The sequence below is a fragment of the Taudactylus pleione genome, unplaced genomic scaffold (assembly GCF_031769625.1).
Source record: "Taudactylus pleione unplaced genomic scaffold, aTauple2 ptg000212l, whole genome shotgun sequence".
In the NCBI taxonomy this organism is placed as follows: Eukaryota; Metazoa; Chordata; class Amphibia; order Anura; family Myobatrachidae; genus Taudactylus; species Taudactylus pleione.
Genome location: NW_028284614.1, coordinates 8,735,524 through 8,748,388, shown reverse-complemented (window position 1 = coordinate 8,748,388; position 12,865 = coordinate 8,735,524). Strand labels below are relative to the sequence as shown.

Here is a 12,865-nt window from a genome sequence, read left to right as displayed (position 1 = left end):
GTGCCACCTGTAATGCGCCTTATGCTGTGCCTCCAGTAATGCCCCTTATGCTGTGCCTCCAGTAATGCCCCTTATTCTGTGCCCTTAGTAATGCCCCTTATTCTGTGCCTCACCCGCGCACTGCATGATTGGGAACGCTAGCCTCTGAAGTGAACAGAGGCTTCTAGTCTCTGTTCACTTCAGAGACCAGCGTATCCCAGTTGCAGCAGCAGGTTGGTCGCGATCTACCGGCGGGAGCTCCGCGAGCTACCGGTAGACGGCGATTGACATATTGGGTAGCCCTGGCCCACGGTAATGGACTATGACTCATGCGACTCAGATGCATGCGCAGATTATCACGCAACTGCGTAAACAGAATGGCGCACATCTCATAATAAGGCTCGGGGTGCATTGTGGGAAGGGGAGGTAGATGGAATCTGCTGATTCCCACCTTTATACGGGATGGACATTGAAAGCCTGTGATCGAATGGTTGCTGGGCTCCCGACATCGAAACATGCGAGGGCTACTAGCCAAATTACGATGGTATAACCATCACTGGTTATATTGTGCGCATGCGCAGAAGCAGCCGGAGCTTGGCGCATGCGTACGTAAGCTGAACCGCGCCTACCCGGAAGTGAAGTTTAACAGTCGGCCATCGCATGTATGTTGGAAGCAGCATCCGATGGCTGGCAGCCATCACAAACCCACTATTCGATGGAAAATATACTTCCATCGATTCGGGAACATCAATTGTTGCTTCTGATGTCCATCCCTACCTTCAGTGGCGTATAGTTTATCAGAATGTAGTATGTACAGCTGCCAGCGAGGAGATGTAAAGTACCTAGATATAGGGAACATCCCAGCAACTGTGATTTGAAGAGTAACTTTATTATAAGTGACTTCCAACATCACTACTTGAACCATACTTGCCTACTTTTGCAAAAGCTTTTCCGGGAGATTGTGAAAGCAACACCTATGAGCGCGGTGGTAAAGTGGGCGTGTCCTGCTACATCTGAGAGGCGTGAAATTAAATGGGCTTCCATCCACATGTAAACGAGCCCCAAAGCAGTCCGTAAGATCTATTTGTTGATGAAAAGACACTGATACTTGTCAGAAAATACATGTAGCATAGGGATCATTGTGAGTTATACCCAATGCAGGAAAATTATACTAATGATCCCATTTAATTGTATATATCTCTGGTTTTTTATTTTTATATACAGTATATAATAGCTGCATAATAGGGGTAAGGTGCAGTCAGGGAGATTGCTGGACTCTTCTGGGAATCAGGGAGATTGCTACTATTTCAGGGAGTAACCCTGACAATCAGGGAGAGTTGGCAAGTATGACTTGAATATCAAGCTCATTTGTACCGAAATATATAGGTACATTATTGCCTAATATGTATTATAGCAATATAATCTTTAAGGCAGATTACAAAACAATTTACATTTTTGGTATTATATAGTGGCAAAAATTACCTCCTGCGGACAGGCATCATTACAGTAATCTCAGTGATAAATCTGTGGGGAGATTTCATTCACATCACTCTGTTTTTCATTCCTCCAGTTTAATGGAAATAGAATTTAATACACCCCGATAAATCCCTAGTGAGTATTATACTATAATTAGAAACTATGGCAGCGATACAAGAGCCTTTTGTCTAGTAGCATGTCAGGTTAATTTAATTAAAACTCGTACCGCCTCTAACGAAATCTCTCCGCTGGTGTAAGGTTCAAAGCATTTAATCCCCAGAGACTGAATTTCTATTTGAGTGTTAATTTAGCACCGCACAATCCAACCACTCATTAATGCTTTGTACTGTTTGCAAGTTAAACAGAAAATATATTAGCCGGTTGGTGTTTTCGCATTATTTTTAAATAATCATTTTGGAGACCATGTAAACAGGGGTGATAAATGGGGAACGAAGATGGAAAAAAATATTTTTTGTTAAAATACACTGATGCATATTAATTCTTAGGCCTGACCCTGATTAATTCTCTTTGTTGTCACTAAAAAAAATAAAATAAAAATAATATATTCATTGATTTTTCTAAAGTCTTTTTGGTGGTTATTATTGAAAGCGGTGTGCATTACTGCGCAGACTCCATCTTACTGTCCCTCCATGGAGGCTTCATTCCCTGTACCAAGATGGCCGCCATAGTAAGTACTGCACATGCACGGCGCCATCTTGCCACTGTGTAGAGTGAAATGTTGGAGACAGATGTCTCCTACTTAGCTCATAACAAGAGACCTGGTTATTACTATTATGCTGTTCCAGCATCCTGCACCGCTACCTGCAAGCACCATATACTCACCAGCTGGTGAGCTGTCTGAAACCCTGCTCCGCCCCATCACCGGTGTGTATACCGCAGTGAGTACAGCTGTACCTGCTATATCCAAATAAATCAACACCACTGGTTAAGTAACTGGGTTGTTCATAGTTTGAACACAGAAAAAAAAGAGATTTGCCCCCCAGCACACTGCAGCAAAAACAATACTTAAATCCTACATGATAATAGCGAGTCAGAGGTATTAGTTACATACATTTGCAAATATATGAATAAGCGCCAGGCCAATCGTCAAGGCTCCTCTATACTGGCGTCCCTAGCATTAAGGGGTTCACGTCCGAGAAGCAAGGCACCCCAAAAAAATTCCAACCAAGGGCCATCCCCAGGGCATCACACGAAAAAGAGAAAAAGGTGATAGTGAAGTATAAAGAAAAGATGTGTAAGTATAAATCAATAAGTGTTAATGAAATGAGAGAGAATTAAAATGACACAAATAATATACAAACAAATAGAGAAGTGATAAAGGTATTCTATGTGAATTAAGTGGTGATGCCATGAGAAAGACCCAGTCAGAACCCCCCCGGGGGCCCCACTCCCAAACGCTCACCCCAAAATAATTATTGCTACATAATGGTAGCACCCACTCTGGGTCATATAATTACAATTGATGTACTGCATGATAACAGTACATATAAAAGCTGAGAGCTAACTTACCTTGGAGGTACCCCAAAAAACCTCCACATGGCACTATAAGCATCAGCACCTCCTCCTAATGCTGACTGCCTTCATGCCTCTCCAAACTTGCAAAAAACTGAGCAACTACCATTTTTTTTGTTCATAGTTTGAAGCATCTGCTGGTGGGTGCCGACATAACTCTACAACATACTTGCCGGAGGAGGCAGCCAGGTTGACACAGCGGGTGGGGGGGGGGCATAGCGAAGGGAGTGAGGCGTGTTTGGGAACGGAGTGTGTGACTGTACAATTGCATCATCGCGGCCCCATCCCTGCTACACAGTGCTGAGAATACCACCATTGTGCAGCACAGGGTGGAACCTCGATGACACGATTCAGTGCGAATTGCGTCACAGGCTCCCCCCGGACCACCCACTTGTATTCTATAAGTGGGCGGCTGCGGGGGGGCTGGATGTGGATGGCTGAACCACACTTCCAGGCGGCCAGCAGTACCACCCAATTTTTGGGACCCTCCCAGGCGGTTCAGGGGACTAGGCAAGTATGTTGTGCAGTATTAACACCGGCGCACACATAATTTCCGATAGTTATACTCACCCCTTCCATTCTGATTAGACCCAGGTATGTGGTTTTGTGCCATGTCTGTTTCACCAGTAGTAATAAGATCATACTTGCCGACAATCAGCTCCAGCCTTCCGGGAGGGAGCTGATTGTCGGCTAATAGCAGGGGGCGGGGCCGGCCATTGGGGGCGGCCATTTGGTGGCACTTTGGGGACGGGGGCGGGGACGCACGATCGCGTCATCGTGACTCCGCCCCCTCTTCACAATGCTGTTATTTTCAGCATTGTGAAGCAGGGGGCGGGGCCACGATGACGCGATTCTGCGCGAGTCGCGTCACCGGGACCCCCGCTGCGGGGGTTTCCGTTTTTGTCAGGGGGAGGTGGGGAGGGTCTCAAGCTTCCGGGAGGCTTGCCTGCCTTTCCGGGGGGCCGGGAGCGGCACCCGAAAATCGGGAGGCTCCCGGCCAAATCGGGAGGGTAGGCAAGCCTGAATAAGATTGATGAGGACAGCTAAGTAGTTTAAAAATAGTGAGACTTAAGCCTATAAAGTTTTTAAGTTCCCTTTTAATTTGGAAGTGTTTTTTTTTTATTTTATTAATTGAAATTTGTTTCTTAAGTTTTTTTTTTTTCAATATTGCTTGTTTTCTCCATATTATTATTATATTATTATTATTATTAATAATAATATAATAATAATAATAATAACAACATTGGACCATTTAAACCAAAATGCTAGAGAAATTCCAAACCTATGCCCAATGCATTATTAACGGCATGCTTGGGAGATCCAAGGGTTAAATGCGGGATTCCTCCCACCACAGGTGTGCCGATTAGGGCGGCTTAGTCCCCCCTTTCAGGCCATGTCTTGATTCAGAAAACTTGAATGTTATTAGGCTAGGCATGAATCTAGGAAGCCCGCCATTACATGATAGCTGGGCTTCCGCCATCAAATCAAAACTTTCGAGGCAACTGTAACTAACCCCCGCATGAAAAGAATTTGATGAGAAAAAAAAATAAAAATCAGATAGTTCGTGTATGTGCACAAAAACCACGTTTTTTTTATTTATTTTTTTTGCGCTTGTGCAATAGCATCCCATGGCCGTTCCTGATGTTAAACAGCTGAATTGAGCTGTATTATAACATCAGACCGCCGTCACTTCCACACCATTTAATGGCGGTTACGATCGGAAACCCGAAATCGAACCGTCAAAACATTTTCAAAAGAAAAACATCGATGGTAGCGAAAACTGATGTCCATCTCTATGTTAGGTATGCCAATAGTCCTGATTTTCCTGCAGCAGTTCTGATATTTAGCAGTCAAAAAAGAGACATCGCCTCTAGGGAAAAAGTGTAGACTGAAGTAGGTGAGAATCGTGGAGCCAACTATTGGTGTGTTCTACTGTGTCCTGAATTTATCCTCTGCACAAGGCATTTTTTGATGGATGAAAATGAGTGATTTGGAGAGTGGGATGGATGTTCTCTATGAAAATTTATATATTTTTATATATAATTCCACTTTACTTTTACGCAAACTTACATAAGCATTTTTTTTTTAACTGCAATGAGAAAATCATGAGTTAGATATATCAAACAATGTAAAGGTTTCTAGAAGTGGACCAGTGGATAAGTTGCTCACAGCAACCAATCAGCTTTGAGGTAGCATTTACCAAGTAGTCAAGTACATTCTATAAAATGATAGGTACGAGTTGATTGGATGCTATGGGAATCTCCTCCACTGGACCACTTTTCCAATCTTTTCACGACTTGATACATCTCCTCCTTTATGTTTATAAAAATAAGATCTAGGTTTTAATTAATTGAGTTACTATGTTTTCTGTTACTGAATTATTCCCTTTTTTTTTTTTTTTTCTTCCAGGGTAAAGTGCAAATCCGCTGCACTGAGATCTGCAGACAGGGGGCAGTGTCACTCTTCCCAGCCATATCAGTGACATGCAAAGCATGTATTCCATTGACTTCGAGCAGTTAGCAGAAATTGGTATGTATGTTGATCTCTGTGGAGGACACCTACAGTGATGATGTAATAAAGGTATATTACCCTTCTACAGTATCATGGGCCCAAATGTAATAGAGTGCGAGCTTTGGGTGATTTAGCGCTAAAATGTAGAGCGGCAGTTTTGTCACTTTGCAAATCTCGCACTGTTGCCTTAGGGCCTGATTTTTAGCTGCACCCAGCTCCGTATGAACCCAAGTTCGGAATACGTATATTATAACGGCATGCTAATGTAACTATAAGCACGTCTTCATGTGTGCACGGCGCCATGCCACACTGTTTTACCATTCGCCGAAGCAGCCGTGATCACCATTATCCGGGCTTACACCTGCCCCATCCCTGATGATAGTGAAGAAATACATCTGAAATATGTATTTCCGGATAGGCATAACTCTCCCATGAGGCGGTACTGTCCGTGCCAACACCCAGTTGCCATGCAGTTGATAACCAGTAACTCCCATTTCACGCGCTGCCAGAAGCGGCTGAGATGCATCCGAATCGCCCAGAGATGCAAAAAAGCATACGTTTGCTGACAAAAAACCTGCACCTGCCATGGGACTGGTGCGACGAGTTTGTAGGCCATTTGCACCAAGTCGCAGACGAGCGTCCGCTAATTGGCGCTCCAGTGTGCGCTTTTGTGTGTGGCTCAGAATCAGGCCCGAGAACGCGTTCCAAATTCTGTATGGCGATAGATTAGATGTAATGAATTTCATGTTTGTTTTACAAAACGATAAATCCTTCGGATGGGTCAGCCCAGCTTCACATTGCCAACAAGAAGCATACATTTCCGAATTGTATTAAATTACAGTGGGAACATTAGTTCCTCTTTAAGCTACTCAATTGCCTGCTGAATCTGCCTCCTCCCTTCCATTTACATGGAATACCACTGGCAACTAGAATGATTTCACTGCAAAGAAGAAGGCAGGGAAGAGTCCGTAACTAAAAGAGCGTTTCTAGTCATTTCTTGTGAAGATTAAATTCTAATTAATCAAATTATTTGAGGCTCCCTACCTTTTTTTTTTTTTTTTTTTTTTAATTAAGCATTTTGTTCTCATAACTACAGTTGTTGTATATAGGCCTTTACTAATGAAACAATAGATGTATTAAGCCAAGGTGAATGGTAGGGAGTCTTCCTATATTGTATAAAGTGAGACTTCTTATCTTATGACTGTTGTAGAGCTACAGAAGGATGAAGAGGAGCTGGCACATTTGGGTGAAGACACAGTCGTGGACCCTGGATCCTGGGAAGTTAATGACGTCAGCCTAAATCACCCATATTATGACATTGCCCGCCATGGCATCATCCATGTCGCTGGTGAGTTGTGGCAGGTCCTGAGCATGTTGCCATCTCCTGCGCTCCACTATGAAGGGGTAAACTGCGGTCTCTGCCTCTGAGCAGCAGGAGCACCAAATGGCACCATCCATGCCCAATCGGTCATATGCATAGGCGCAAACTTTTGTTAGCGCAGTTGGTAGATGACCACACATCATACTTGCTGACAATCAGCTCCCTCCTACCGGGATAGTACATGGACATTCCCCGCCCCTTGCCGCTACCTACACCCAATCACAAGACATATCTCACACACTGACACACCTCCTGCTGAGGCTCCGTCCATGTGGGGCCTTGCTGAGGGTTATAGCAATAGTTCTCGGGCTCATGCTAGTACAACTTGGGTGGTGGGTGTCAGGGTATTAGTGTAAACTTAGAAAAAAAATATGACTACTGATGTGGAACTACAAGATTCAGCAAACACTAGCAGCCTGGTCATACTGGTTCTTGTGTAAATAGCAGCATTAACTGAAGGACGATTTGACCTTCTAAAAGAAGCCGCTTTCAATCCGCATCGCTTTTTAAAACCCAATCCCGCTGCAAACTCGACAAAAACAGAAAACCTGCAATGTCCCTCTTCGGAACGACACCTCAAGACCAGCAACGTTGCTAGTTTTTTTTTTTTCACACCCCATAGAGGTGCACAGGAAAATTGGTAATCTTGAGCTACCGATATGTGCCTAGCCAAAAATCGCAGGATGTTGGTCGGCACATCAACGGATTCTGAATCGACCCCTAGGTGTATTGTGGGTTTAAAAGAGACATGGCTCTGCATTAGTAGTGCACATGGTTTCGCCTGAGTGTTGTGCTCACAGATACAACTGATTGACTCCTGGGGCGGGGTACACTATCATCAATAATGCGGTCAAACCCCCGAAAATACAGGTTTCGGGGGTTTGACCGCATTTCTGATATGCGCCAAGCTTTGGCAAGCAAAGCCTTCCGCAGTTTGTACCTGATGGGTAATGCCATCTTTAGATGGCATTACCCGATAGAAGCCTATGGGCTTCTTGCAGAAGCCAATCGGATCCCACCCAGCAACCCCGGCTGTGTGCGCGTCATTCTGTGCATGTGCAGAGGGTCTTCTGGGTCATAATACCGGAAGTTCCTCTCTCGCAAAGGACAGCCCTCATAAGGGATAGCTGTCTTCTGCGATATTATTCATGCATACCGGCGTTATCAATGCCGGCATGCATGCGATGAGTAGCGGGATGCATCGCATGCAAAATGCGATGGTTGATGCATCCTGCCCCTGGAGTTCTAAGTAGACTTCCGCTTGCCATTCTAGCTTTAGGGACCTATTTTATTAAGCACATTTTTCATAAAATAATGCATAAACAGTAGTTTCTGCATAATGTTATGTATTCCCGCTATGTACTAACAGCCTCATGCAGAAGATGTCACCGAAATATCCTTCAAAAGGCTAATTAGCGCTGGGGACTATGGTCTGACCCCCTATGGCCCTGTAGGTTACGATCCATCTCCCACAGCCTCTGGTTGACTCCGGAGTTGGACACTGTGCGCACGCGCACTGTCAGATTCCCCCAGAGGAGTTTTTTGCAAAGACTCCTCCAATACCCCCCCCCCTCCCTTCCCCGAATGTAACTGGCAGGGATAGCAGTTATCGCTACCGCAGTCCCTGTGAGGTAGCTTTTGTACATAGCAGGGATATTTCCATTCAAAATAAAAATATCCGTTGAAATAGTGGCGTGATTATTATTACTATTATTATTACATAGGCCCCTTTGATCATGTTACTGGTATCTAGTGAATTGTATTAGAATATGAACATGAATATTGGTTGGGCTCCCAACACTCCTGCCCCCTGTGATAGGACAGCTTCATTTGTGTTAGTTGGAAGTGTTTTACCAATCCTGTGTACTGTATCTCTGCGGCTGGTGATTGTTTCATGCTGGTATCCGTGATGACATTGTCACATTATAGATTATACTTCTCAGTCATAGCATCTGCTGCCTGCGAGGTGAGACATCTGATTATAATACGCCTCAGTATTTACAGTGCTAGACACTTGAGCGAATGAACGTTTGCCGTTATCTGATGCCAAGATTTGTTTCTGTTGTGTCTTCCAGGCGACGATAACTCCGGGAGGAAAGTGATCACGTTTAGTTGCTGCTATCTACCCCCCTGTCACCAGATCGATCACGTCCGACTGATGGAGTACGTCACAGTATTACCCTGCAGTCATTTAGAGTACTTGCTTGTGTAAGAGATACAAAAGGCTGGATGGTGTGACCACTGGGGATGGACATCGGAAGCCATCAATGATTCCGATTTGATGGGAGTACTTTTTCCATCGAATAGCGGGAATTCAATGTTTGCCAGCCATTGGATGCAGCTTTCTGATGCATAACAGAGCAGCGGGTAAACAGCGAAGGAATAGATGCCGTTACGGGGAGCCCAGGGGCAGCCCAACATCTTGGATGCATTTAAAATGTCACAGGATACACAATTGCTGCCGCTTACACTACATAATATATATGCATGAATATGACATTTGAGGGAGATCCTTAGGTCACGCCCCCCACAAAGTCAAATAAAAAACATTTATGGAACAAGGATACAACTTATGATGATATATGAGCCAATAAAATGGCCATTGAGCTTTGATAAGTAATTATCTTAGCTCCTGGTACAGAATTTATATAAGACAAGTATTGTTTTCTATTGGTATATGAGATTGCGGTCCCCCCTCATGTAGATTCTAAGCATATTACAAGTGACTGGACATATAAAGGGCACGGAGCTCAAAGGACCAACTCTGAGTCACATGTAAATCCGTCGCGATTCTGTCCACCTCCAGGGGTCGGAAATCCATGCGAACACCCGCCAGTCATTCTGGGCGCTGTCTACATACCCACATCACGCCCATGGGATGCGTCTTCTATATGTGAGCACACTGGATATTTTTTGACAGTAGTACCCATCTACTGTAACAATACTTATCTATTATAATAGTTACAAGGCTGGTGCTACACCCACAGGTCCATGTTATGGAACATATGCCTTTCAGTATTTTAAATAAAAGTTGTCTTAAAAATAAAACACCTTGTATAAAGAACCTTCTGATATCATTCGCACACATACATGCGGAGGTATCAAGGGCTTATCAGAGCTGACATTATATGAAATGATTACGGGATACGATATCTTTATTTTAATGGCTGACTTCACTGACGAAAACAGAGGGCCTGATTCAGAGCCGGACGCTCTTTAAGAGCACTCGCTCTGAATCAGGGCGTTTTTTTTTTTAATTTTCTTTTGCGGGCGGCCAGGTGATGAGACCCTTGTGGTAGGGTCTCGTCCGTCGTAAGCCCCAGAGAGCTTCCTGTTCTAACAGAGTAGGAAGCTCTCCACTGACACACTGGTAATGTCAGTAGTGCCTCCCACAAACGGCAGGCGTTCCTTCGGGAACGCCTCCTTGTGTGTAGCCCCCCCCCTCCGCTCCGCCTACAAAACGGGGCGAGCTGTCGATCATCATCGACAGCCGCCCCTTTTGTAGTGAGTCCCGGAGCAAGAGAATTTCTCTCTCGCTCCGGGGCCTGCCTCGTGGGGTACTGCATGCGCAGTACCCCACCATCGACCCGCTTGCGAGCGGGTCTGAATCAGGCCCAGAGTTCGGACTCACTTCAAATGGAAGCAGCTTATAACAGAGATCAGTAAGGTGCACTAAGCTGCACAGCAAATGTAAATACAATGTGAAACGCGTCAGTGGTGCGAAATATGAAATATATCTATTTTTGAATGTTATTTGTAACTTCTATAAAACATAACGTGAACGCCAGATCTCCTGGGCCCTTTCAAATAAGTTTGCTAGAGCAAAGTAAATATTTTTGATAAATTATTTTAAGTGCATATTCAGTGTCTCATTCTAAAAGTGAACCTATGAGTATTTTAGGCAATCTTTACACAGCTTTAAAACTAATCCCTACGAAAAAGGGTGTTTGAAACAGATCATAGCCGCAGGCTACATCCTCTGATGACTTTCATTCAAAAATGACACCATACAATCTTTTGGGCATAGCAAATATACACAAGTCTGGAGTGTTTGAAGTTTCTTTCTGCAGAATCTTCTCCCGTGTTCAGCAAATTGAAGATAAGGGTATATGCAACTAATAATAACTGAACTGCATGAAAAAAAGAAAAACAACGATCTTGATTTTTAGCCCTCGCAATTTCCTTCTGTTAATGCCGAGTTTAATACAGATGTTACTGCTACATCAGTCATGCTGTCAGAAAGATGCTTTGTAATATCTTGTACAGCACCTGCAAGGGAGACACTTGTTAGCAAAATAGTAAAATGTACACGGCCTAAAAGGTTTGAATCTGAGCTGTATGCTGACAGCTGCTGCCCTTCCGTTGGTGCACATGTGTGCAGGGCCGTAATGCGCCGGCCCGGGCTGCAGTACTACTGAGGGGGCGTGACCTAATCGCGGGAAGCTTGACCAAATCCTCTTAGAAAATAAACTATTTGCAGCAGCGATGTATGCTGGGGAGGAGGACGCTGTGAGTTCTCACCCTGGTGCAAATCCTGGGGGGGGGCGCAATCAGTGTGATCGATCATCCCCATGAGCAGAGGAGACTGCTGCTGCTGCTCAACGGCAGATGACTTCCTGCTCCCACTGCAGCCCAGCACACAGCAGCGTGTGCAGGGCTGCTGAAAGGTCGGAGGGAGGGGGAGCAGCATCGGACTTGGGACCCTCCAACAAGTCCGGGTAATTAGTACCCGCTCCCCCCCCGCCCCTCTCGGCACCCATGCACGTGTGCAATGACTGGGACACCCACTTTGTGCCTCTTTAGATGCAAAATGGAAACTTGCAGCTGCCCCATGCTAGGTGCAGAGTATGTCCTCCAATGTAAGCGATTAAGCATCTGAGGTCGCAACTCTGTGTGACTCATCCGCGACACTCCCATAACACGCCCATAAATCGGTACATCTCCATGTGCTTAAATAGCCACCGTCCAGCGACGCACAATAAATCACAGCTGTGACTTTGCGCACACACGGCAGAGGCTTGCGCTGTGCGACTGTTTAGCTACTTGGACTCTTGCGCAGATGAAAAATATCGACCATTTGCGTGACTCAGAATCAGCCCCAAATTTTCACCACCTTGTAGTTTCACAATGGATTTATTATTTTATTAAGGTAGTTTTACCACCTATCAACATGAAATACTCTGTAATGTCAATTTAAAATCATAAAAGACTTAATTATAAATGTAATAAACCCCCCCCATAAAATAAATGATTACATAAATAAGACCTCCTCCCTTGTTGCGATACTTGGTAGCAGCACATTAAGCTGTAATACATCTGCCGGTCAGTTGTGATCAGCCTGTAGACAGTTCTGATTTTCCCCCATTCATGTTTGCAGCGTTGCTGAAGCTGCATCATGTCGGGGAATGTGTGTGAAGAGCAATGAGCAAACAATTCCATAGATTCTGGCTGGGGCCACTCTGGGGCACTGATGGGTTCTGTACATATAATACTCCAGTGTCTGTGCTTTAAACCATTGTCCTGGTGGAATTAAAAATATCTCCCAAATTCTAGGGATTAAGATTTCTCAAAAATTCTAAAGAGGAAAAGTCAATGTGTTCAGCATAGCAACCAATCAGATTCTATTCTAACCTTTACTTTATAGACTAGGTATATGATAGCTGGTATCTGACTGGTTGCTATAGGCAACACCATCTCCACTCATCAGGGGAGATGGGGGCCTATGTGCATAAATCCTAGTGCCACCAATTTACACAGCGCTGTACAGAGTGAATATAAATTATTCATATCCATTTATGCCCCACTGGAGCTTTACAGTCTGAGGACCTCATTCAGAGTCGGTCGAAGCGGCCGCACGGTCGTACGGGAAAAGGGTCCGGATATGTAAATGATTCCCTCGCAAGTTGCGTCCCTAAGTTCGGATCGGTAGCTGGCCGACCAAGGGGAGGAAGCGGCCGGAATACAAAAAAATACGCCCCCCTTCTC

The 12,865-nt window shown here is 44.6% G+C and overlaps 1 protein-coding gene across 2 annotated transcripts in view; it reads left to right on the top strand.

Moving 5' to 3' along the window:
• The window catches only part of ARHGAP8 (Rho GTPase activating protein 8), an 80,997-nt gene that overhangs the window by 27,280 nt on the left and 40,852 nt on the right, over window positions 1-12,865 (top strand). For both annotated transcript variants that reach the window (XM_088478302.1, XM_088478301.1), the window contains 3 exons: window positions 5,398-5,517; window positions 6,710-6,847; window positions 8,956-9,043. In XM_088478302.1, coding sequence (XP_088334428.1) covers window positions 5,472-5,517; window positions 6,710-6,847; window positions 8,956-9,043 — 272 coding nt within the window. In that variant the 5' untranslated portion in view covers window positions 5,398-5,471. The remainder of the gene's footprint in view (window positions 1-5,397; window positions 5,518-6,709; window positions 6,848-8,955; window positions 9,044-12,865) is intronic.